Below are 24,243 nucleotides of genomic sequence, written 5' to 3'. Positions count from 1 at the left end.
GGTCACATGAGAGGTGAGTGCAGCTAGCAGAAACAGAACAAACCATTCCAGTGTTTAGGGGCATTAAATGGAAAAGGATGAGAAACATGACTGAACACAAACAGAAGGAACAAGCAATTGAATCTGAGAATGTGTATGTAATGACAGACACATACCATAAACAGGAATCAAACCACAAACAGGGTTAAGTCCAGGAGCAGATTTGAATACAGTAATTGAAATGATAGAAAAAAGGAAGCTACTGCAGAGAAATAAGGAGGGTAACCTGGGTAGAAAATAAACTGCAGGGGTGAACGAGAGCAGGCCAGGTGGCCAAGAAACAAAGAGGAACAATAGTCAGGTCGTGGAAACACAAAGTAAGAACAAGGATTTTAGTTTCAGGGTAAGGTGGAACCATGCAATTCTTGTATTAATGATGTCAACAAGCATGAGCAACAGCACAAAAGAAATCTGAGAAGGCGGAATCAAAGATGGTGCCTGGTTTGCAAGCCATAGATGCAGGAGGAAGTTAAAGAGGAACAATTTTAAGTTTAGCAGAAGTCAAAATAATGTTTTAGTGTTTGAGAGTTTAAATATAGAAGATACTATCCAAGCGTGTACTTCAGTAAGGTAGTTTGACCAGTGGGGTAATATTAGCCCCCCATTGGCACTGTGCACAGGGGGCGGGCTCCTGGCCTGAGAGCTCCTGACTGGGTCCAAGGGGTGGGGTAGATACGGCTCTGTGCACTTTGCGGTGGGGCCCCCTCAAGTTTTGTTACGCCACTGAGTTTGAAACAGGGGTCATGGACGTCAACTAGGAGTAGCCATGTCTCCAGCTAAAACCCTTGGCTTGCTCATTGCTCCTTCTCGCACTGCCATTGTCTCAAGGGTTATGACGATTGCCACGTTTACAGAAGGTAAACAGGGCAGCAGTAACCCTATTTACTCTGTAGTTTTCACTCCCTGCTCTTATGATAGCCCTCTTTGGCAAATAGGAGGCTATTGGGGATAAAGGCAGCATAAGGGGGTGAACTTTGCGATGTCTTTGGGGGTCAAAAGCCTGGATGTCTATTCACCAAAGTTCCAAGGTTATTGCAAGTGCTGGCATACACTATTTGCTGTTATGATGACAGCACAGAAAATTATGTCCTAGGACCATGGCACTGCAGAAAGTGACACAGCGGGCCCTATGTACGAGAAAATAATGCAGCGCGGTGCCGCAAGTCATTTTGCTGTGCCGAGCTGCATTAGTTTCAAAGAACAGGGATGCAACATATTTAAAACATGTCGAATCTCTGTGCTTTTCCCTGTACTGGTGCAGAAACTGCTGCTATGCGCCGGTGCAGACACCCTTTCACCATGGTGCATGGATGCCTGCGTCATGGGGAGTTTGTTTTTGTGCAGGAAGGAGCACCTTCCTGCACAAAAACAATCAATTGAGGTGATTTCCTCTTCCAATGTGTGCTGTAGAATACAGCAGGCATTGAAAGAGGAAAAAACGAAGAGAAATGAAAACATTTCTCCTCCTTGCACCACGCTAAGCCACCCCTGGGGTGGCATAGCATTCTGAGGTTTGTCATTGCTCTTAAATCTGGGAATGTATCAGTCGACATGTGTGTTGGGTGGGAACACCCACAGCAATACCCATGTCACACCCTTAACATACCCACAGTAACACCCATGTCACGCCTCTAACACGCAAAGTGTTGCATGAAAAGGGGCGATATTTACAAGCACACGTAAAGCCGCGTAGGGTAGCTTTAAGTGTGCTTGTAAATATCACGCAGCAGGTTGTGCCGCTGGTGCATCACGCAACGTGATTCACCAGTTGAAGTTGAAGTTAAAACACTTATAAAGAGCACGTATAACGAGCGGTTTCTTGGCGCTAGGGACGGACACACCGAAGGGGACGGGAAGGGAAGCCACCTAGTGTGAGAAGGCACATGAGAAAAGCTGGGTTTTAAGGGCCCTGCGGAAGATCGAGTAGGAAGTAGCTGACCTAAGACTGAAGGGAAGAGCATTCCAAAAGGCGGGGACCAAGGTGGAAAACCTCATACAGCCATGTTTTTTTCTCCTAAATCGAGGGACGCACAAGAGAAGCTTCGAGGAGGACCGCAAGTCCTTACTTGGAACATAGGGTATGATTTTAGAGGCTAGAAATGTAGGCCCGCTGCCTGCTAAGGCTTGAAAGATCAGCCATCCCAGTTTAAAAAGAGAACGTCCCGAAAGGGGCAGCCAATGTAAAGAAATTAGCAAAGGAGTGATGTGATGATACTTGGGTAATTTGAAAATTAGATGTGCGGCTTGATTCTGAATAAGTTGGAGCCGGCGCAGCTCATATGCTGGGGCCCCAGCATATAATGCATTGCTGTAGTCCAAACGCGAAACAATCATAGCTAATAAAATGATTTTCAGAGCAGCCGTTGAAAAAAACGAGAGATCATGCGTATAACGCGGAGTTTAAGAAAGTAGGATGATACCACTGCGCTAATTTGGGAGTGCATTGAGAGGTCAGAACTGACTCAGTCTTGTCCCAAGAGTTTTAACACAGAAAGAGGGAGGGGGAGAAGGGCCCAGAGCGGAGGGCCAGAATGTGGAAGGCCAGGGACTGGGGATGCCACCTGTGAGTAAAAGCTTGGTTTTATCGGGGTTTAATTTAAGATGATTACAGTTCATCCAGTCCCTGATGAAAAGCATGATAGATTGAACGTTGAGAGCAGAAGCAGAGGAAGAAGAGAGGTTGAAGATGAGTTGGAGGTCATCGGCGTAATTAAAGACCGTGACCTCCAAGGTCTGTAGGGCAGAAATGAGAGGAAGAATATAAAGATTAAAAAGTAAAGGAGAGAGAGACGATCGCTGGGGACCGCCATAGGAGACCGAGCGAGAAGGGGCAGAGAAGCCGGCTAGCTGGACCGCCTGGTGGCGGTTTTCTAGGAATGAAGTAGCCCATGCCAAGGCAGTTCCCCGAATGCCCGCGCCCCTGACACGGTCGAGCAGGATGAAATGGTCGACTGTGTCAAAGGCAGCGGACAAATCCAGGAGGACCAAGGCCTGAGGGGAATTGTTGTCAGCACCACCTCTAACCTCATCAAGCACAGAAAGAACGACAGACTCTGTCGAATGAGCTGGGCGGAAGCCCGCCTGGTGAGGATCAAGAAAGTGGGTTTCCTCGATGAAGGAGCTAAGACATGTGGTGACGTGACTTTCCAAGATCTTTCCCAAGAAGGGGAGCAGAGAGATGGGTCGGAAGTTGGAGAGAGAGGAGGGGTCTGCTCCAGCCTTCTTCAGAATCGGGATAATTTTTGCCGACTTGAAGAAGTTGGGGACTATCCCCAGTGTGAGAGAATCATTAAGAAGGGTAAGAGGGGGTTCAGGGCAAACTGACATAAATTATCTGAGTATATGGGCGGGGCAGCTGTCAGAGGGAGAGTCAGTTTTGACCTTAGTAAGCAGGGAGGAGAAAGTTTAGTGGGTAATCAGAGGGAATCGTTCCAAGAAATAAGGATTAGACAGGGGCTCTGGGTGTGAGAAACTGTGAGAGGAAGGAGGAATATTGGATTTAATTGTCACAATTTTATCAATAAAATAATCGTTAAGGGAGTTACACAAAATTTGTGATGGAACCGGCTTGAGGGTGACTCTGTCGGAGGTGGAAAGATCATGGACAATAGAGAAAATGTCCTTGGGTTTATTAGTAGCGAGGAGGACCTTGGTGGTAAAATAATCCGATTTGGCTTGCAGGATAGCTTTCTTATAGTCAAGTAGCAGGGAAAGGTAGAAGGATTTTAAGGCTGGGCAGTACTTCAGCCTCCACCGTCGCTCGGCCTGTCTTAGGGCAAGTTTTTTTGTTTTGAGGTCGGGGTAAACCATCTGTTGGAATCATGAAGACGGAGGGTCCGAAGACGTTTGAAGGTAGCCAACGGATCACAAGCTGAAGTCAGCCAGTCATTAATTGCAAAGACTTGAGAGTTAGGGGACTGTAATCAGGTCAGGGGTGGAAGCCGAGAGAGAAGTGCAGAGCAAAGGAATGTCTACTCGTCCCCAGTTACGAGCCCAGGTATTAGAGGGAAGCAGTGGTTTATGAGTGAGTCCAAGGCGAGGGAGAGTGAAATAAAGAAATGATCCGACCAAGGGCATGGGCTGATAACTGGAGTAGGAATATGAAAATTTGTAGACCAAACCTGGTCCAGGATGTGTCCGTGTGTGGGGAGATGTATATGTTGGGAGAAGTTGAGGTTAGCAAGCAGATCCGTGAATTCTTTCGAATGAGGATCTTCGCGGGGGTCAGAGGGCCAAAAGTTAAAATCACCCCATACCAGGACGCAAGAGTTGTTGATCACCAATGTGGCCAGCACATCTTAGACTGCCTGGCAAAAAAGAGGCATGGGCTGAGGGGGACGATAGAAAAGAGCACAGGTTAAAGGGACGGTGGTCGAGGTGGAGCGGATGACTAGAATGTCAACAGCTGGGATAGGAGGAAACAACAAAATCTGGAATTGAAACTTAGCATGTATGATAGCAGCCACACCACCGCCGACCTTCCCCTCCGGGCGGTCGAAACGCAGCATGTAATATGGGTCCGGAATTGCTGCCAGTATGTCTGGCATAGAGTCAGAGGAGTACCAGGTTTCAGTAAGAAACAATATATCTGGCTTGACAGAATCTAAAAAAGTAAAAAGCTCAACCTGGTGTTTTACCGCCGATCGAGTGTTGAGGAGGTAGGCGGAAATGCTTGGGGGGGTCGAACGGTACAGGGGGGGCTGAGAAAGAGTATCAGCCCTGGCAGGTAAGAGGGAAAGGTTTGGGAGACCCAGGGAAGATGGCGGGGAGATCACAGATCCGCAATTGACAATGCCAAGGTTTTTAATTAGTGAGAGAGGGGGGTCAGAAAGAGGCCAATTGCCCCAGAGAGCAGAGAGGTCCTTAGAAGTGCAAGTCAGGAAAGGGGCCTAATGTTTGGCCCCTGGCCCCGCCCAGTCGTGGACGGGCTTGCCTTTCGTCGCATCCGCTGATCGTGCGCATGATCCCCCGAATAAATAGGTCTAAGCGCCAAAAGACTGGAGCGCCGACCTATCTTTACCCGGAAGTGTGTCTGACTGCCCCGGAAGCCCTCCGAACAACCGGCACACAGCCGTGTCGGACCGGGACTAGGGGCGAAGCAGTGAGTCTGGCAACAGGTAAGAGAAACAAAGTATGTTTTTTAAAAAAGTAAAAAAAATCACAGTTTAAAAGCCAATTTTCAAGAGGCACTACCATACACACGCAACCGCTAGCGACAGCCCTCTGCCACCGGATGCCAGTCGCATCCACCAGTCATCCAGTCCACCAGTGGTGAAAGGGGCTTGTAAATAAGCCCCTGCATCTGCATGTAGCTCTTATCAATATGTTCTTCATTCTCTAGTTAAACAATACTTAATAAATATGTATACAATACAGTGTGAAAGGGTACATTCTTTCAGAATGATAAGTAAGCAAGCCCCATCCATGAATGGATTGAAATTTGATAGTCATATGCAGAAGGACAGCACACTGCATTGTTATTCTGTACACATAAGGCCCAAGACAGATATTACCCTGGCTAGTCTTACAGTTGAAAGGTCATTATGTGCATTAAAATCGCAATTTCATACATTTACATGAGTAATATTAGAATTCCTAAGATTCCGAACATCTTGTTGATCAAAAATATTATCTTAGATTTCACGTCTTTGGAACATGTTTCCAGCTTGGATTTAAGCTAGACTACAGCACCTCATTGCCATCAAAGCAAAACTACAAAGTGAAAAAGCACTGACGCATGCAGAGTTAGCACATTAGAGCGAGACATACATGAGAGAGTTGCATTTCATTACCCCCTGGCATTTTGATGTAACAATGTCTACAGTATCCATCACATATTCTTCCCACTTTGCGGTCAGACTTTTCCCTATCACCACCTTCTCCCCATTTTCAGAAAGAACCTGGACAAAGGTCTGATCCAGTGTTAATTGTGTGAAAATACAGACTCATGTTCAAACCACTGCTGCCACTCATGCAACTTACCATAGGAGAAGTTGCTTCAGGTCTCCTAAATGAATGAAAAAGAGAATCAGAGTTAGAAAATGACAAACAGTACATGCCTCTGCTCCCATCAAAAATTGAACAGAAGAGCTAGATTGATCAGCCACATGCCAGATATGACTGATCTGTGTTGGTGTTAGGCACCTCATGGTAAATCCTCTAAATCCCATATTACACTGGTCCTTGGTACACAAGCAAAACAGTCCCTCTTTATGCACTGAATGCCTACTTTTTCATGATTCGAGGGCTTTTTCTGTGGATCCAAAGGCAGTCAGTTATTACTGGGCTCCATCTGTTATTTGTACTATTGTTTATGGCTGCTGTCCCAGGCCCCTGACACTATAACACTTCAATTGGATAACCGTATTACTCCTATTGTACACTTAACTCTGTTGGTCTTTTATTTACATGTAGGAAAGTGGAGCAATTAAACTAAAGAACACCATAGAAAGCCAGAAGTTACTAGCAGCCTGTGATGCCAAGACATCAACCAAACACACATGGTACAGGACTACAATGCATATCACATAAGTTCCTATGACCAAAATTATACTATATGAAAGTTTTGTTTCTAAGACAAAACTTGGAAGCTGTCAGGTCTCACATGTTTAACTATGGCCAGTATTTACAATGTTCAGTCGGTTTAGTGAAAATGACAGGGAGCCTGTTACCATGCAACAAGTGTCCTATAGTAAGTCCACCCTTTGCCCTGGTGAGCTGAAGGCTGGCCCACTCAGTGTGCTTGAGCCCAGGGGGCTTAAGCTCTGCAAAACAGATCCAAAAACTATAGTCACTCCAAAACCCAGCACCCAAAATGAGCATGGGTCCCACCCAAGACAACGATGATGGTTTCAAATTACTAGGAATTAGTTTCAAAGACACAATATCTCCCTGTTGAGTTAATTGAGCTACTTGGTGTCTGATGGTCAGTGTGCAAACAGCAGGCCACAGTCCCAGTAGATGCTAGAAAGGGTTTAAACTGTCATCCGAGGCTACTGGTGCTGATATTAGCCCAGAGGTCTACGTACATCTCCTGGGTGAATGAAAACATCCAGATTTCTGGCAGGTTGTGGTTAAGTTTCACAGCTTGAGTGGGTAACTACTATACTATAGGCACAAACTAGGCTAACCAGATAACCACCTGGAAATGGAAAAGGAAAACCGAATCCAAGGCCAGCAATATTAAACCATGATAACTGTGGCACAGTACAGGCTGCAAGTATGGTTAAAATGTCACTGGAATCAAGGCACCTGATTGAGCCATTGGCACACTAGCACAAGGCCTAGGTTGAAGAGGAAAACTCTCCATGTCCTTTGCAGGCAGGATAGAGTAATGTAGTGCCTCTCACTATGCCAGAGGTGGTTCAGGAAGGGTTAGGGGTGATGGAGGCCCATCACACTTGAAGACCTGAATGCGGTCTAGATGTTCCTGATTCCCTGGTCACACAATGTCATTCAGTCAGTTCTAGAAAGCTGGGTTGTAAGCTCATCTCGGGCTGTTAACTTCCATAAGACAGCAACCCCATCATGGGTTTCAGTCAGCTTGACATTGTTGCGTGCCCTTCACATCTCACGCCCGCTCCTCTCTACAGAGGGGACAGTAGAGTGTCGTCTTCTTCAGAAGAGGTTGCAGCAGTAGGGCTTCTTCCAGAATCTAACATTAGATCCTGACTTTGAAGGAAACTGAGATACAGAGCTATGTTTCTGCAAAAATGGCTAATTCTAGAAGTTCAAAGAACAGCTACTCTCGCTCCCTACCGCTTCACCCCTACAACTTTAGGAATAAACGTTGGGATACGAGTCAACCAAAATATGAACTTGGAATTAGTTATCATATTCACAGCTACTGCAGCCATATCCCAGGTACTCGGTGTTTGCAAAATCTGTAACCACGTACCCTACCAAACAGCTAAAGCACTTCTCTCGGTCACCACCCTAAGCAAGCTGGATTACTGCAAAAGCTTTTAATTAACCTTCATCAACAATCATTTCTACTACTGGACAAAGTTCTAAACCTAGGGCCAGATGTACAAACAATTTTAGCATGCGCAAATGGGTTAGCGACTCGTTTCCGCATGCTAACATTTTCAAGGCCATGTACCAACACAATTTAGCGAGTCGCAAATGAATTGCGACTCATAAAAAAAGTGTTTAGAAACTCGCTATTTGGAAGGGGCGTTCCCTTTCAAATAGCGAGTCTCAAACCCATGTACTAATGTTTTGTGACCGCAATTGCAGTTGCAAAACACTCGCAATTACCACCAACTTCAAGTAGGTGGTAATGCATTCGCAAAGGGGAAGGTGTCCACAGGGGACCTCTTCTCCTTTTCAAATGCTTGCAAAATTATTTTTTAAGGGCAGACAGTGGTTCCAGGGACCACTGCCTCCCCTTAAAAAATGAAACAAAAACGTTTCATTTTTTTATTTTTAAAATGCATCCGAGGGCCTGTCATTCCCAATGGGCTCGCAAATTGTAAGAGGCTCATTAATATTAATGAGCCTCGCAATTTGCGACCTTATTGGGAATCAAAACAGTGCTAAACACACTGATTTACAATTTGATTTTGTGCCTCACAATTTGAGACTTGCAATCTGTCGCAAATTGCAAGGCGCAAAATCCAATGGTCGTACATCTGGCCTCAAGTCACAAGAACTGTCTATAAACTTCCTAGTCATGGATTAGGCTGGAAATCAACAAAATAGAGAGTTAAAATATACCATTTAGCCTATAACCTTTTAAAAAGAAACTGTTGTGCACTTTTAACATTTGGGGGGCATTTTTAGGGGAACTAATATGTTGACTGTTGAGATGCTAGTTGCTTTTCCGAGTTTGATCCCTGTGCAGTCCACAGAGAACAAGCTTTGCAGCATTAACTCTCATGCCCTGCCTAAACACCACACCAATATTTTCGATATAATCCAGGAAAATGTCCCAGATGCCCTGTTTCTCACAGAAACATGGCTAAGCCAGGTCACGGCAGCAGAACCTTCCTTAGCGCTCCCCCAACCAGCTACCAATTGCAGCAGCGGCTCCTCCGCAATGGTGGAGGACCGTTACCCCACTGCATGGCTCAGAGCCAGCAAAGGAAAAATAAAATTATGTTCTAGCATTGTTTTGTTTTTCATATGCCGGCTCTGAGCCAGCGCTGTAGGGAGGGGTGGACCCGAGGCATGGGAGGGGGAAGACGAGTGCTATGTGCACTCACTAAGTATGCATATGTGTTTGGCCAGACGTCTCAGGCCAGTCAAAACATACATGCAAACAGGTTTCTCCTTCCTGGCTGCATTAAACAGCCGGACTGGAGAAACCCCACATCCTCCCTGGTCTGAGTGGAGCGTCTTTCCAGGGATTTGATGGGAGTCTGTCCCAGGGGCTGCTGGGACCAGGTAGGGAAAGGAGGTGTGATGTGACACGGGTGGTGGCAGAAGGCTTCAGGTCAGCTCGGTTTTAAGAAAATATATATAATAACTAACACCCCCCTGCACCCACTACCCTTGCTTTTCCCCCACCCACTCCACCTACCTCTGTTTGTGGCAGCAGCCACTGACCAATTGAAGAACATCAATAGAACCAATGGCAGAGGGAGTGGTATTGCTGTGATCTATAGAGGGAGCTATGTCTGTAGTCTAGCACATTGCTCTATCACAGACTGTGAAAGAACTGTTTTCATAATATCTTTGAATAGCAACTTCATCTTTTCAGGTCTTCTCATTTATCATCGTCCTGGCCCCTCCAAAGCTTTTAGAGTGGTACTGGTTGACTTTACTGCTCCATTTATCATTAAATTAGCCAATGTTAACATCCTGGGAGTCCGTAATCTTCATTTAGATGCCACTCATGATTGTGATCTTGCTAACTGTATAGATGATCTTGCTTCTCTGCAATTAACACAAATTATGTCTGGTGCCACGTACTCAGCTGGTCACCTTTTAGAACTGGTCTTTTTTAACCTTAGCTCCCTATGGGCAGCAACCCTATTTCCATGCTTTGGACTGGTCACTTCATGATTCCTCTGGCCATTCATCTGCCTTGTCAAATAAGGACGCCTATCTCTGATCTGATTATGAAACATCTCTGCCACCAGCTAGCTCGATCCTCAAACATTCGGGGACATTATTCAGGTTAACCATCCTCAGATTGCCCCCAACGCAGAGGCGCCTAACAATACTCTGCAATCTTGGCTTACCTCAGTCTCAGATTTCTTCATTCCTGCCAGGCAGGTCGCCAGAAGGAAGGCACACGCCATGCCCTGGTACAACAAACCCCTCATTTTGTCCAAAATGCACTGCAAAGCTCTAGAACACTCCTGAACGAAAGCTTACAATCCACTACAAAATATAAACATAGAGCAGCCATCAAATCCAACCGTAAACTGATTGTGGAAGCGAAGGCTGAATACAGCCTTATCAAATCTGTGATCCCAGCCGATCACACTGACTCCTCTAGTGCGCACTATGAGAATTTAGCTGAATATTTAATCAGCACGATAGAAGGTATCTACTCGCACTTTCCCTTGGATGCTTCCCTTGCAAGGCTAAATGACACAGCACAGCCTGCTGCTAGCAGTTTTATGCAGGCACTTAATTTGTTTCCACTCCTGTGTTTGCTTGAGCTGATTATCCTATGTAGTCAAGTCAAATCTAGTTCACCTGCAGATCTGCTCAAACAAGATATTTCTTTAGCTTTGTGATCCCCTCATCCCGGTGTGCTGAGAATTGATCAATCTTTCCTTATCTTCAGCCCCGTACCTGGCCCTTGGAAACATGGCAAGGTTATCCCCATCCTGAAGAGACCGTCTTTGGATGCTTCCAAACCTGGAAATTTCCCCCCTATCTTCCTTTTGCCTTTCCTGGTGAAGGTAACAAAAAGACGTGTTGATGGTATTCTGACCAAGTTCCTAGATGATAACCACATCTTGAATTTCTCCCAAAACAGCTTCCGGCCAAGGCACAGCACGGAATCAGCACTTCTCACGGTCACTGAGCAACTTTGCAGTACCCTGGACCTTCTGTAATGTGGCTTGTTCTTATGTAGATAATTTCTCATCGAAAGGCTAACTACCTACATTATCATTTTTATTTGCGCATAATAATGAATTCATTATTTTTCATTCATTTGTTGAATTGGGCTGAGCTGCATAACACAATTACCACACAAAAAAAATTCTGGTGTCTAATTGGGACATGAACCTTTACTTACAGGCCTGCCGCAGATCATTTTAGTTTGACCAGCCAAACTTCATGAGAGGACTGTTAGCTGCTGTGGAGTTGATAAACACCAACTGCCTTCGCTTGGATGCAAATAAACAGAGGTGCTCTTACTGAGAAAAATACCCACTTCTGGGGTAAACACTGTTAGCCTTCTCCCTCTGGCCCCCTCCTATACCTAAATTCTCCTTCAAAAATCGAAGTATCTTCATGGACAGCACCCTGGCCTTTGAGGCGCGAGCCAAATTACACTTGCTTTGGGTTCTTGAAAAGCCTCAAGCCCATCCTTGATCTTTTTGACGACCATTATCCAGGCGATAATCGTGTCCCGGCTAGACTACTGTGATGTCCTGTATCTGGGAACCAACAAGTCAGTTATTAGAAGACTCCAGCTGGCTCAAAATGCTGCGGCCTGGCTGCTTTTCTACCTCCCAAAATTCTGCTCTATCTCCGGCCTTCTTCATAAACTGCAATGGCTCTCAGTGGATAAGCGCATCCACTTCAAGACCTTGTGTGTTGTGCATAAAAATCTGCAATCCCAGGGGGCTCCCATCCTGTCCAACCTTATATTGCCTTACCATCCCTCCCGCTTCTTAAGTTCAGCTGATCTCAATTTTACCATTGTCCCTCGAACTAGGAGAGCAAGAACGGGAGGCCACTCTTTTTTGCGCCAAGGCCCCTGTTCCCTTGGAATTAGCTATCAATTTCCATTAGGAACACTGAGAACCACCTGCATTTTAGGAAAACCCTGAAGACTTGTTTTCTTTCGATTTAGTATCTCCTCACTTCTTGTTCCTCAATAAGCCGACTAATGCAGCACAACTCTTCTCTAGATCCAGTGCTAAGAAGCTCAGTTGATTGGAGCAGCGAAGTGCTTTATAGATACTATAACATAACATTTATTCTGGTATTTAAACCTGTAAACAATCTATCTGCCGGTTATCTATCATGAACGTTGAATGTTGAACATATGTGCACCTCAAGTAAAGAAACCTTTGCTCGACTGGCCAACACTTCTTTGCTTCCCATACACCTACAAGTGCTGTCGCACAATTCATTTCTTTCCAGCTACATGTAACTTTCCTTTCGAATATACTCCCTCCATGCTCTTACCACTCTCAAGACCGCTTTAGAATCTAAATTAAGAAAGCTGGAAAGTGGACTTAACTAATTCTCACTCACTCCTCTGTGCACAGCTATTCTCCTCTAAGATCCGATAATGTAAAGATACTATCTCTATATTGAATAGTGAGTCTAATAAGTTTGAGGGCACTGAAAGTCTAATCTGTTTATTGCCCAAATTTAAATTTCTCCAGCTGTCTAAACCTACACAACTATTCCTGTTTTACACCAAAGCTCTGTATCACCTTCTGTAATGTGGTTTGTTGTTATGTAGATAATTTCTCATCGAAAGGCTAACTACCTACATAATAATGAATTCATTATTTTTCATTCATTTGTTGAAATGGAGATGAATGATGGGCTGAGCTGCATAACACAATTACCACACAAAAAATTTCTGGTGTCTAATTGGGACAAGAACCTTTACTTACAGGCCTGCAGCAGATCATTTTAGCTCTTTTGAAACCTGGGAAAACCTATGTAAATCAACTTCTATAGGGAGACTATCCATTATGTACAAATATAAAGGTATGGAAATAACGGAGGAGGAAATAAGCTCATTTATAACACAATGTACAAATTTGCAAACCTCTAGTCCCAATGGGATCCCAATAGCAGTATAGAAGGATGATCGATGACTGCTGTGGAGTCAGGTTCCGAAGTTTGTTTTTAATCATGTTTTTTCCTCTGGACAGATACTAGCTTCCTGGCAAAGGTCTATAATTGATCCTCTTTATAAAGAAAGAACTAGAAACAATCTGGCTAATTTCCATCTTAAAGCCCTCTGAAGGGAAGGGAAACTATATGTGAAATATCTCCTGACTAGGTAACAAATATTAACGTTTTGTCAGTTGTCCAAGCAGGTTTTCGAACCAGATGTGCAACAGTCAGGCCTGCGTCAGATTGGTAACGCGGGCACTCGGGAAATGGTTGAGGGGCCAATATCCGAGTTCCAGCTGTGGGTCGTTTTTTGTCTGCCTGGGGGCTGATTTGAGCGGTATCTGTGCTGTTCGGAAGGCACCAGCGTCCCAGTGGGTCCTGACTGGTCTTTCTGGAGGCAAATGTGCCCTCAATACCTCCCTTTTACCAATGGGGCGGAGGTGTCACTCCCAGTCTCTTGCTCTGCTGGCCCATTAGTGTATGCAGATTGAGTAGGGTAGGGGTTCTAAGCTGAAGTGGAATCACTTGTATTCAGGTATAGTTCACCAGTGTGAACTAATCCATGCCTTTCTTTATCTAAGTGAATTTCGGAAAACATGCCTCTGTCTGAGACCGAAGCAGTGCTTTGCGAAAAGGTAATGTGGGCTACTTTTATTTAGTGTGCCTGAGCCTATTTTTGACCCAAATCCAACCCTGGCAACAGTATACAACATAACAGCATAAACCCCTATTATAGACAAGGTGCTGCATCACACAAGGTCGAGGAAGTGAACCATATGTTGTCCAAACGCATCTCCTTACTTATTGATAGCACTCGGTTACATCTTGTAGTCCCTCTACACTCCAAAACATGGTGGTCGCAGGTCAAACTGTCAGATAAATCTGCCTTCCTCGAAAGGTCACATTAGAAAATGGGCCTAAACAAGGCTGTTTCCTAGCACCTCTCCTTTTTTCTCTATATATTTTGGACATCGATTTATATATATCCATAAACCAAATTTTCTTTCCCTCAAATTAGGAAATCATCAGATTAGTCATCTAGTTTATGCTGACTTCGCAATCTGCTCGCTGGTGTGTTCAACCTGTATAACTATTACAGGTTTGACACCAGGATATAACTCAGATGTGTCTACTGGAAAACTCTAGGGTAGAACTCTCTAACTCAGAGATTCTAACATGCTGCATACACCTTAGCCAGAATTGATACGAGCTCCTCCGGAGGGCGCAAAAGTGAATCGCGGATCTGCCCCTGCAGAAACAGCTCCCACTTACACTACATCAACAAGCATTCCTTCCAGGGTAACAGCTGCAGAAAGAAATGTAAATGTGTGCAATTGGTTCATCAACAAAGGTGAAGGCTGTTTGGGAACCAGTATATGGCTTTAATCGTTATAGTCATTTAAGACTTTATGGATGGAAAGATGCATTCTTTTTGAGACGTAATATGAGTGTTACCAACTGAGTTCTGTAGTTTGCCCTCATATTCGTCAATGGAAAATGCTTACACTAGGTATAGTGTGATTGCTTATTACTAAAATGTATATTTTGAAAGCATTTGTTTTATCTTAGCTGCTAAATCATTTTGCCACAGCCTATCTTGTACTGTGAAATGCAGTTTTAAGATGATGTCTTACATATTAACTGTGCTTTCTGTCAGTCTGGGACATCATAGCACAATTGTTGGGACTGGAATCTTGGTATAGGAGGCATGTGTTTAAATCTAAACGCACCCTCCGGCATGATAAAAGAAGTCAAATGCCTCAACTCAGGCTTGAGTGAAATTTGGTGATAAGCAGCACTAATGTATAAGGCAGTATACACATTGGCACCCTTAAGAGAGGTCAACATTTCATTTATATTGGGCAGGGATCCCTATCTTCCCAGAATTTATTGCTGAGGTCCCTCAAGTCAATGCACATTCTCAAAGTCCAATTAGTGTTTCTTGGTAACACAATGGGGGACAACCATTGAGAACTTTCAATTTCCTCAATAATGCTATGCCAACACAGAGCATCCAATTCCTTTCTGAATTCCTCTCTAATGGTTAGTAGCACACACCTCACTTTGTGTACTACAGGAATAACCCGAGACTTTAATATGATTTGATGGGAAAAAACTTTATGTTTTCACAGTTTTTCTTGAAAAAATCTGGGAAAGCTTTGACCCACAGACAAGCACCCACAGTTGCCACATACTCCTCTTTCAACAACACCTGCTCTAGGCTATTGGTATCAAGAATTGTTCTCAAATTTCTCTGCTTTAACCACCCAAATAGGCATCCATCATTTTCTCTCGATGTGCAATAGATTGCACAATGGACTTCCTTTCCCAATATCTTTGAACCGTTTCCATTTTTTCGTACAAATAAGGGTGAAAAAGGAACCAGAATCGGTCATCATATTGACCGCCATATCAACAACATTCACCAGGCAAAATGGCCTTTGACCTTTTCAGGTCCAATTTCCATCAAACTTTTGTTCAGGCCATCCTCCCTCTTTTGTATTTAAAACACAACCTTTTCACCATCCGATTCCTCAGACGAATCATCCTTGTAGCTGTTGTATTCAATTATATTAATTTGTTTGGGATTGGGATCACCCCTCTGCCAGATTTGCACACGTTAGCAAAATACCCCCTTTTCCTCCATTTTGCAAATGTTTTATCCACAGCAGGACACTTCAGGAATTCCCAAGGTGATTCCTACTCTCACATCTGTAGCATTCCATGACTCTCTTCTTAGAGTCCTTTTTCTCATCCTTACGCTTCACAGAATCCCCCCACCTGGATAGCATGTACTGATGACCCAAGAGACATTTGTTCCATATAACTCATAATAGCGTTGATGCTACTAGTGACTTCCACTGCTATGTCCAAGGTTAGGGCATCCATGGTCAACAACTTTTCCTAAATCTTCATGTTCTTGATTTTTGCCACAATCTGATTCCTGATAATTTCTTCCTCGAACACCCCAAAACTACAGGTAGCAGTCATAATTCAAAATGCACTGACATAAGATTCAACAGATTCAACAGACAACTGTTGCCTAATATAATATTTGTGTCTTTCTATATAACGTTTTTTCTTGAACAGGGCATCTACATTTTTGATGGTTGTTGCATACTCACCAAAACATCCCCTTCCCTTAACACTAGTGCTAGGTACATGTATTAACAACTTTTTATTCGTCAACAGAAAGAAGCTACTGATCCACATTACAACAACCCAACAGAAAACAGAAAAAAAGGACTGCAATTACTATTAAGAATACATATGCAAGTATAAAATAGAAAGCCACAATTCTGTATGTTCACTATAAATGTAAAGTAAAATAATTAAAACTTAATTAATTATATTATTAAACTATTGCCAGACATAATGTCAGACATATTAAGATACATCACAGAAAGGGAAACAATAACTCTCTCTCACATTGGCTACATTTATAGTCAAGAAAGTGCAACACTAAAAATGTAATTGGAAATTTAAAAAACATGTTTGCTCTGGGAGGGTTACCATAAAAGATAATGCTGTTATTAATGTGAGAGAACACAACCACACCCCAAATGTCACTGAAATCGAAGTAAGACATGTACTTCAAGATTTAAGAAAGAAGCACAAGTTCCAAAAGCCCAATACAAAAATACTAAAATATATACTCCCTAAAGTGCCCAAACACATCACAGGCCAGCTGCCAGCTATATCCACCTTGAAATAATAGCATCAACTAAAAGAGCCACCAGTGATAGACACCAGTGATACTCCTCCTGCCCCTAGAAGATACCAAGATAGTCAAATTCCCAAACACTTGAACACCATACAAAATGAAGACCCTTTCCTCCTACACGGCAATCTTAAAAATGAAAAATGCATTGATGATGGATTATAGATGAGACATTCTAAATGTGCCCTAACCTATTCACTCAGTTATACGCCATACATGGTAAATATCAAAACACTAATGATCCAGTCATATACAATTTCTACTGAATAAACAAAGTAGCACTTATTACGAAATACTAAACCAAATTAAAATTAAATCAAACAACTACTCACTACATAAAATAAAAATTGAGTTTGAACAAGCCATGAACCTAACAATACTTAAACTAAATCCCTCTTACTTTCCTTACTTAGACCCGCACACAGTCATATAAGGGTGTTGCTACAATCAATCAATCAATTAGTGGTATATAAAGCGCTCTATTCAACCCTGAGGGCCTCAAGGCGCTGGGGATGGCAGCTCTGGATCAGTCGAAGAGCCAGATCTTGAGGTCCTTCCTGAACGTGTGCAGGGTCGGGGAGCGTCTGATGTTCACACGGAGCTCATTCCAGGTCTTGGCTGCGATGTAGGAGAAGGTTCTCCTGCCTGTTCTGTTTCTGCGGATGCGGGGGTCTTCTGCCAGGGCGAGGTCGGCAGAACAGAGGTTCCTCTTGCGTGCGTGAAAGGATACTCTCTCATTGAGGTATTTGGGTCTGATGTTGTTGAGGGATTTGTAGTCGTGGGTTAGGAGTTTTAAGGTGACCCTCTTCTCGACGGGGAGCCAGTGGAGGTCTCGTAGGTGTTGGGTCATGTGTTGGTGATGGGGTGCCCCGAGGACGAGTCTAGCCGCGGCGTTCTGGATGGTCTGGAGTCTGTTCAGAAGAGTTCTGTTGATTCTGGCATACAGGCCATTTCCTTAGTCCAGTCTGCGGGTTTTGAGCGCGTGGGTGACAGTCCTTCTGCAATCGGGGGGATCCATTTGAAGGTCTTGCGGAGGATGCGCAGGCAGTTGAAACTTGTGGAAGCAACGGCGTTGAGCTGGCGGCTCATGGAGAGGGAGGAGTCGAGGATGGTGCAGAGGTTTTGTGCGTGGTCTGTAGGGGTGGGTTGGCCTCTCAAGGGCATAGGGCCACCAGGTGTTATCCCAGGCAGAGGTGCAGGGTCCGAGGATGAGCTCCTGGGTCTTCTCTGAGTTGAGCCTAAAACAGCTGTCTTTCATCCAGGCTGCCACGTTCATCATTCCTTCCTGGAAACAGAGACTTTTGTCTTCGGGAATATTCGTGAGTGAGAGGATGAGCTGGGTGTCGTTGGTGTAGGATACAATGCTGAGCCCATGCTCTCTAACGATGGCGGCGAGGGGGGCCATGTAGATGTTGAAGAGCGTGGGGCTCAGCGATAATCCTTGGGGTACTCCACAGTTGATGTTGGTGGGTTCGAAGAGGAAGGGAGGGAGTCTGATCCTCTGGGTTCTGCTGGAGAGAAAGGATTGGATCGAGGGAGGCCCATCATTGTGAAGTCTGGCTGCGAGCGTGTGGTGTGAAACGGTGTCTAATTCTGCGGAGAGGTCTAGGAGGATGAGGGCTGCAGTGTGTCCCTGGTCGAGTAGCATACGGATGTCATCAGTGGCGGTAAGGAGGGCGGTCTGGGTGCTGTAGTTGCTGCGGAATCCAGACTGGGGGGGGGGTCTAGGATGGAGGTCTTTTTGATAAAGGCGGTCAGCTGGCCGTTTGTGAGTCTCTCAGTGACTTTGACCGCGAAGGGGAGGAGAGAGATGGGCCAGTAGTTTTTCAGGTCCGTTGGGTCGGCTGTTGGTTTCTTGAAGAGGGGTTTAACGTCAGCCCGCTTCCAGTCATCTGGGAAGATGTCGGATCTGAAGGAGGCGTTGATGGTCCGTCCTAGTTCCGGCCCTGTGGAATATGTGCGGTGGGCAGGGGTCCATTGGGGCTCCTGAGTGGGTTTTCTTCATGGTCGCGGTGATGTGTTCTACGGTGGCGGGGTCCCAGGTCATGACGGCTGGCTTGCCAGCGGCGGCGGGTAAGGGGGGTGGTGGTGTCCGGTGTTGGTTCGCTGAAGTTGTCGTAGAGGACCTTGATCTTCAGATGGAAGTAGGAGTTGAGCTTGTCGCAGAGTTCCTGGGAAGGCGTGATGTCCAGAGCTTGGCTGGTGGGTTTTCCGAACTGCTGTATGACTTTGAACAGTTCCTTGGCGTAAGTCGCGTTGGTCTGGACTTTGTCTCTTATGAAGGTCTGTTTGGTGTCTTTTATTAGCTGGTGGTATTCCTTCGGGGCGCTTCTCTGGTTGTTCCGTGCTTCCGTGGTTTTCTGGTTTCACCAAGTTTTCTCTAGGCGTCTGCAGGAGTGTCTGGCTTCTTGTAGTCCTGTGGTGAACCAGGCGGCCTTCAGAGGGTGTTGTTTGGCGGGGTGGCGAAGGGGTGCGAGCTTGTCGGCGCAGCAGGAGATCCAGCGGTGAAATTCAATGGCTGCGGAGTTGGTGTTGGACTACCAATTTCTTTTTTTTCTATAATTAAGTTTTTATTACGTGAATATACCACAATCACTATTTCTGGCCCCCACTATAAGTGCAATAGGAGAACTTCCATGTACATCCAACAGTATGAAATTAGCATTAACATCAGCAGTCCACACTGGCACATGTTCAGACATTTACAGTTGAATACCAAGCCCAAAATGGTCCAACAATTTGCTCCAAATCTTATCATGCTTTTTAAGGCAGCCCAGGGACTCGTGCACCGGCTTCTCCTGTTGCACACACCAATCCACCTCCTGGCGCCATTGCAACACTACAGGCGTAGTGGGTGATTTCCATTTGCAAGCTTTGTACCGTTTTAACACCATAGTGGCCACTCCAGTCAGTACCCAGTAGACCCTTGTACCCCCCCATCCCCTCAAAAATCCCTAGGAGAACGATCTTCAGTGACAGCTCCACCTCCCACCCCAGAACCTCTGATAATGTCCGGATCACCTCACTCCAGTAACTTATAATGAGAGGACATATTCACACCATATTATAAAAATAAACTAGGGTGGAAGGACACTGGAAGCATTGTGGAAGGGGAAGGAGATGTTCACTGTATAGACAGCTATGAGTGAGATATTTTTTTATTTAATTTAAAAACACTTGTAGAGCGCGGCTGTCACCTGGCAGGTATCCTGGCGCTGAAAAGCTTACTCCTGGGTTAGAAGTGATGGGAAATGATTATGGGGGATGGAAGTGGAAGGGGAGAGCTAGGGGAAGAGCCATGTTTTTATTCGTTTCCTGAAAGGTAGGAGCTGTGGAAATTGGCCAATGTCGGCAGGCAGACTATTCCAAAGCTTAGCAGCAGCTACTCTGAAAGATCTTCCCCCGATCCTGGCCTTCTTAAATCTGGGTACTGTGACAAGGCAGGCGGTCGCGGATCGTAGAGTTCTGGTTGGGATGTATCAAGAAAACATTTGTTGTAGGGATCTTGGTCCTGATCCGTGTAATGCCTTAAAGACCAAGCAGAGAGCCTTGAAGGCTATTCGTTGCTTCAAGGGAAGCCAATGTAGCTCGGCTAAGGCGGCAGTGGCCGAGGATCTCCTGGTCCATCCGAGGGCCAATTTGGCTGCTACCGACTGGACTCGTTGGAGTCTGTCCAACAGTACCGTAGGGGATTCGAGCAGGAGGGCATTGCAATAGTCAAGGCGACTAAGAATAGTGCACCTGACTATCAATGCTCGGGCCTGAGGTGGTAGTAATGGCAGGATTTTACGTAATGAGCGCATGAGGGCCGAGCAGGTGGCGACTGTTCTTGTTACCTGCGTTTCCATGCTAAGTTTGTTATTTAGCATGACGCCCAGATTGCGAACACTGGCGACAGGTAGCGGATTATCTGGGTTTTCCGGGGGCCAGAACTCCACAGGCAGAAGGCGAGGGATTCGGCTCGCAGGACAGAACAAAACCTCGGTTTTCGAGGAGTTGAATTGGAGGGAATTACGGTGTAACCAGCCTGCAGTGTCTCTTAGGCAGTCGTGGAAGGCTTCTATGGGGATGGAATCTTCCCCCTCCCAAGAGAAAATGAGCTGGGTGTCGTCCGCATAGTTTACTGTAGTCATATTATGGGTATTGATTACAGTGACCAGTGGCTTTAAGTAAACATTGAAAAGGATCGGACTGATAGAGGAACCCTGGGGTACACCGTGAGGGACTGGGGAAAAGGCAGATTGGAAAGGGGGGAGGGATACAGCCTGTTTCCTATCTCTGAGATAAGAGTGAAACCAGAGCAGGGCAGTGCCGTCAACCCCAGCCTCTCTCAACCTCTCTAGCAGGATCACGTGGTTGACAGTATCGAATGCGGCAGACAGGTCCAATAGGATCAAGGCCACGGCTTGGCCCCTGTCTGCCCGCACTCGAAGTTCTTCCATGGCAGTAAGTACTGCTGTTTCGGTGCCATGGGCTGGACGAAATCCGAATTGGAAGTCGTCCAGAACGTGATTCTGCTCAAGCTGTGTTGACAGGCAGGTGCTGACCCATCGTTCCACCACTTTCGCCGGAAAGGGCAGAAGTGATATGGGTCGAAAGTTGGAAAGGCATTCTGGATTCAGACATGGTTTTTTCAGTAGCGGGGTGATGAGAGCTTGCTTCCAGGGGTTGGGAACGAGTCCACAGCAGAGAGATTGATTTCAGATCCCCCGAAGGGTGTGGAATAGCTCGTTCCCGCATGCTTTCCAGGTTTTAGGGGGCAATGGGTCAAGGGGGGACCCGGAGGTGATGCCCAGTGCCAGTCTCTCAAATTCTGCTTCGGGGATCTGGGGAAAGGCCAGGAGACTTTCCCTAGGAGGGCATATTAAACTTGGAGGATCAAGGTTGGCGGAAACAGCTCCGGGGGAGGTTAGAGTGTTTTGCGATGGGGGGGTTGCCAGGTTGTTAATGATGGTCTCGATTTTGTCAGTGAAGAACTGTGCGAGATTGTCACAGAGGGACTGAGATGGGGGGGATAGTTTTCTTGGCGCAGTCAGGGTGTATGAGGTTATCCAGGATCTGGAATATGCTTTTTGAACTGTTAGCTGCGTTGACTATACTGGAGCAGTAGTAGGACGATTTGCTCTCTGCGATAGCAGATTTGTATTCACGGAGCTTGTTTTTCCAGAAGGTTTTATTGTTGTCACAATATCCATGTCTCCACTTCCTCTCAGCCAGTTTACAAACTGATTTGAGAGTTTTCAGGGAGTCATTGTACCAAGGAGCAGGTGCTCTGCCTTTAGGTTTACAATGTTTCAATGGGGCAATAGAGTCCGTGATGGATGTTATCCTCGTGCTGAAAGATCTGTAGTTGTTTTCAACCGAGCTGGTAGGAGAGAAACTATCTTCCACATCGAAGACTTTGGTGGTGGAGCTTAGTTTTTCTAGGGCTTTCCAGTTTCGGTACGTAAATTCTGGTAGAAAGCTTTTGTTGGGCTTTCTTGTTGTAGTGCTGGTGATGTAGAATTTGATAAGTGAGTGGTCCGTCCAGCTCACAGGCAAGATGTCGCCTACGTGTGTTAAATCAGGACTCTAAAAAACAAGGTCGAGTCGATTGCCTGCAGAATGGGTGGGTTGCTTAACCAATTGGTGAAGCCCCACGCTGTCACAGGACAGCAGGAGGTTGTCTTGTCCTGTATCAAGGCTGCCGTTTGGCCAGAGATTAAAATCCCCTAAAATAACTAGTTTGTTGTGGGAGGTTGCCATGTTTGTAAAAGTCGTGAGAAGTGCTTGCTGTTGCGGGATGGAAAATGCCCCTGGAGGTCGGTAGCAAATGATCGCCGTGAAGATATCTCCTAGGTGGCAATTTTTGGCCAGACCAAAGAGCTCAATCCCGGGCACTGGGTCTATGTCTATGGTGTTTATATGCCACCGCGGCCTTTGGGTCTGGGGAGATGCAGAATATTGAAGTTTAGAGGGCAGGCAGATGCTAAATCAATATCGCAGTCGGCATGTGTCCAAGTCTCAGTTAAGAAAAGGACATCTAGATGGTGGGATTCTATAAGGAGATTGATTTCAGTAGCATGCTTAGGTAGAGATCTGACGTTCAGCAGGCCTCCCAAGATCAAGCCCTTGTGGGTGAAGTCAGGTAGAGGAAACGCTGTGTCTTCAAAGGTGAGCTTACCTTCGTGAGCTGACCCTCGTAGATTAAGCAATGCATCCCGGGTGTAACGAGAGGGCGGCGGGCAGATTTGGGCATAGTTGGCGGCGCTGGTCGCGTCCTCGTCGCGGACGAGCGCAGACGAGCTTGCCTTAAGCGCGCCTTTGGCGCGCAATCGGCGTGCCTGCTGCGCTCGTCCGCTGCGCTTCCGGTATTGACACATAGTTTGTAGTGGCAGCTGATGACGTAGGAGGGGGGCGTGGCCAGCAAGAGATGGGCGTGACTGTACTCTCCCTCGGCGTGCTAATGGCGCCAAAGAGAACAAGCGTTTTGGGTCAAACAGCTAATGATCAGCTGCTCGGCGAGGCAGGGGTGAGTGCCAGAATAATATGCAATGTGCAAATAAGCAGGTTTTAAAAACACGAAACAACAAGTTAAAATGCTGCAGTTACAGGCTCCCGGCTTTTCGCCTCAGGAGTAACGCTTACAATGGAGCGGCGCTAGTGATCAGCGTGCTCTATTTATCTCTGTGGAGGGGGGCGTGGCCAGCAAGAGATGGGCGTGACTGTACTCTCCCTCGGCGTGCTAATGGTGCCAAAGAGAACAAGCGTTTTGGGTCAAACAGCTAATGATCAGCTGCTCGGCGAGGCAGGGGTGAGTGCCAGAATAATATGCAATGTGCAAATAAGCAGGTTTTAAAAACACGAAACAACAAGTTAAAATGCTGCAGTTACAGGCTCCCGGCTTTTCGCCTCAGGAGTAACGCTTACAATGGATACACATAAGAGAGGTAGTAAGTCTGTACAAGCCGCAATCTAGAGGAGATTGTGATGGGGCAGGGCGCCATCCTGGCATCCCGCCAGTCATCATCCTCTATGTGTCCCACTAAGTCCTCACACCGGGTTCGTAGTGGCGCAAATGTGTCAGAGGCACTAATGTTTAAAGAGCAGTAGATTTGAGAGATGTCCTCTTTTAATAGCACACCTATCAGGAGTTTCAATTCTGGAGCTCCTGAAAGGGGTGTATATGGGTACCGGACCAGGCGTTCCCCCAGCAGGGAGATGCCTTTCTTGTCCAACATGGTAAAGCCCCCCCCCCACCCCACCACCCCCCAGGTCAGCTGTTTCGTGCAGCCACATTCCTCTCCATAAAGGGGCCTGCAATGTTAGTTTGGAGTTCTAAGTCGTGTATTGCAGTTCTACCATGACAGCTGAGAAGAGCCACTCTGGTCACCTCGGGGAGTGTCCGAGGAACCTGAGAACCATAGAGCATCCCCATCGCGTTGTTGATACCCATCAAGGTCAGCTCGAACGTGTATGCCGGATATGACCAGCCCTGTCCAACCAATCATTGA

The 24,243-nt window shown here is 45.9% G+C and overlaps 1 protein-coding gene across 1 annotated transcript in view; it reads right to left on the bottom strand.

Moving 5' to 3' along the window:
* LOC147733335 (uncharacterized) overlaps positions 1-24,243 on the bottom strand; it is a 496,040-nt gene that overhangs the window by 456,225 nt on the left and 15,572 nt on the right. The window contains exon 2 of the mRNA XM_086956338.1: positions 6,022-6,046. Within this exon, the coding sequence (XP_086812464.1) occupies positions 6,022-6,046 (25 nt within the window). The remainder of the gene's footprint in view (positions 1-6,021; positions 6,047-24,243) is intronic.

The sequence above is a fragment of the Lissotriton vulgaris genome, chromosome 2_1 (assembly GCF_964263255.1).
Source record: "Lissotriton vulgaris chromosome 2_1, aLisVul1.2, whole genome shotgun sequence".
Taxonomy (NCBI): domain Eukaryota; kingdom Metazoa; phylum Chordata; class Amphibia; order Caudata; family Salamandridae; genus Lissotriton; species Lissotriton vulgaris.
The sequence above is the reverse complement of the archived record's forward strand: the minus strand, read 5'-3'. Positions and strand labels throughout refer to the sequence as shown.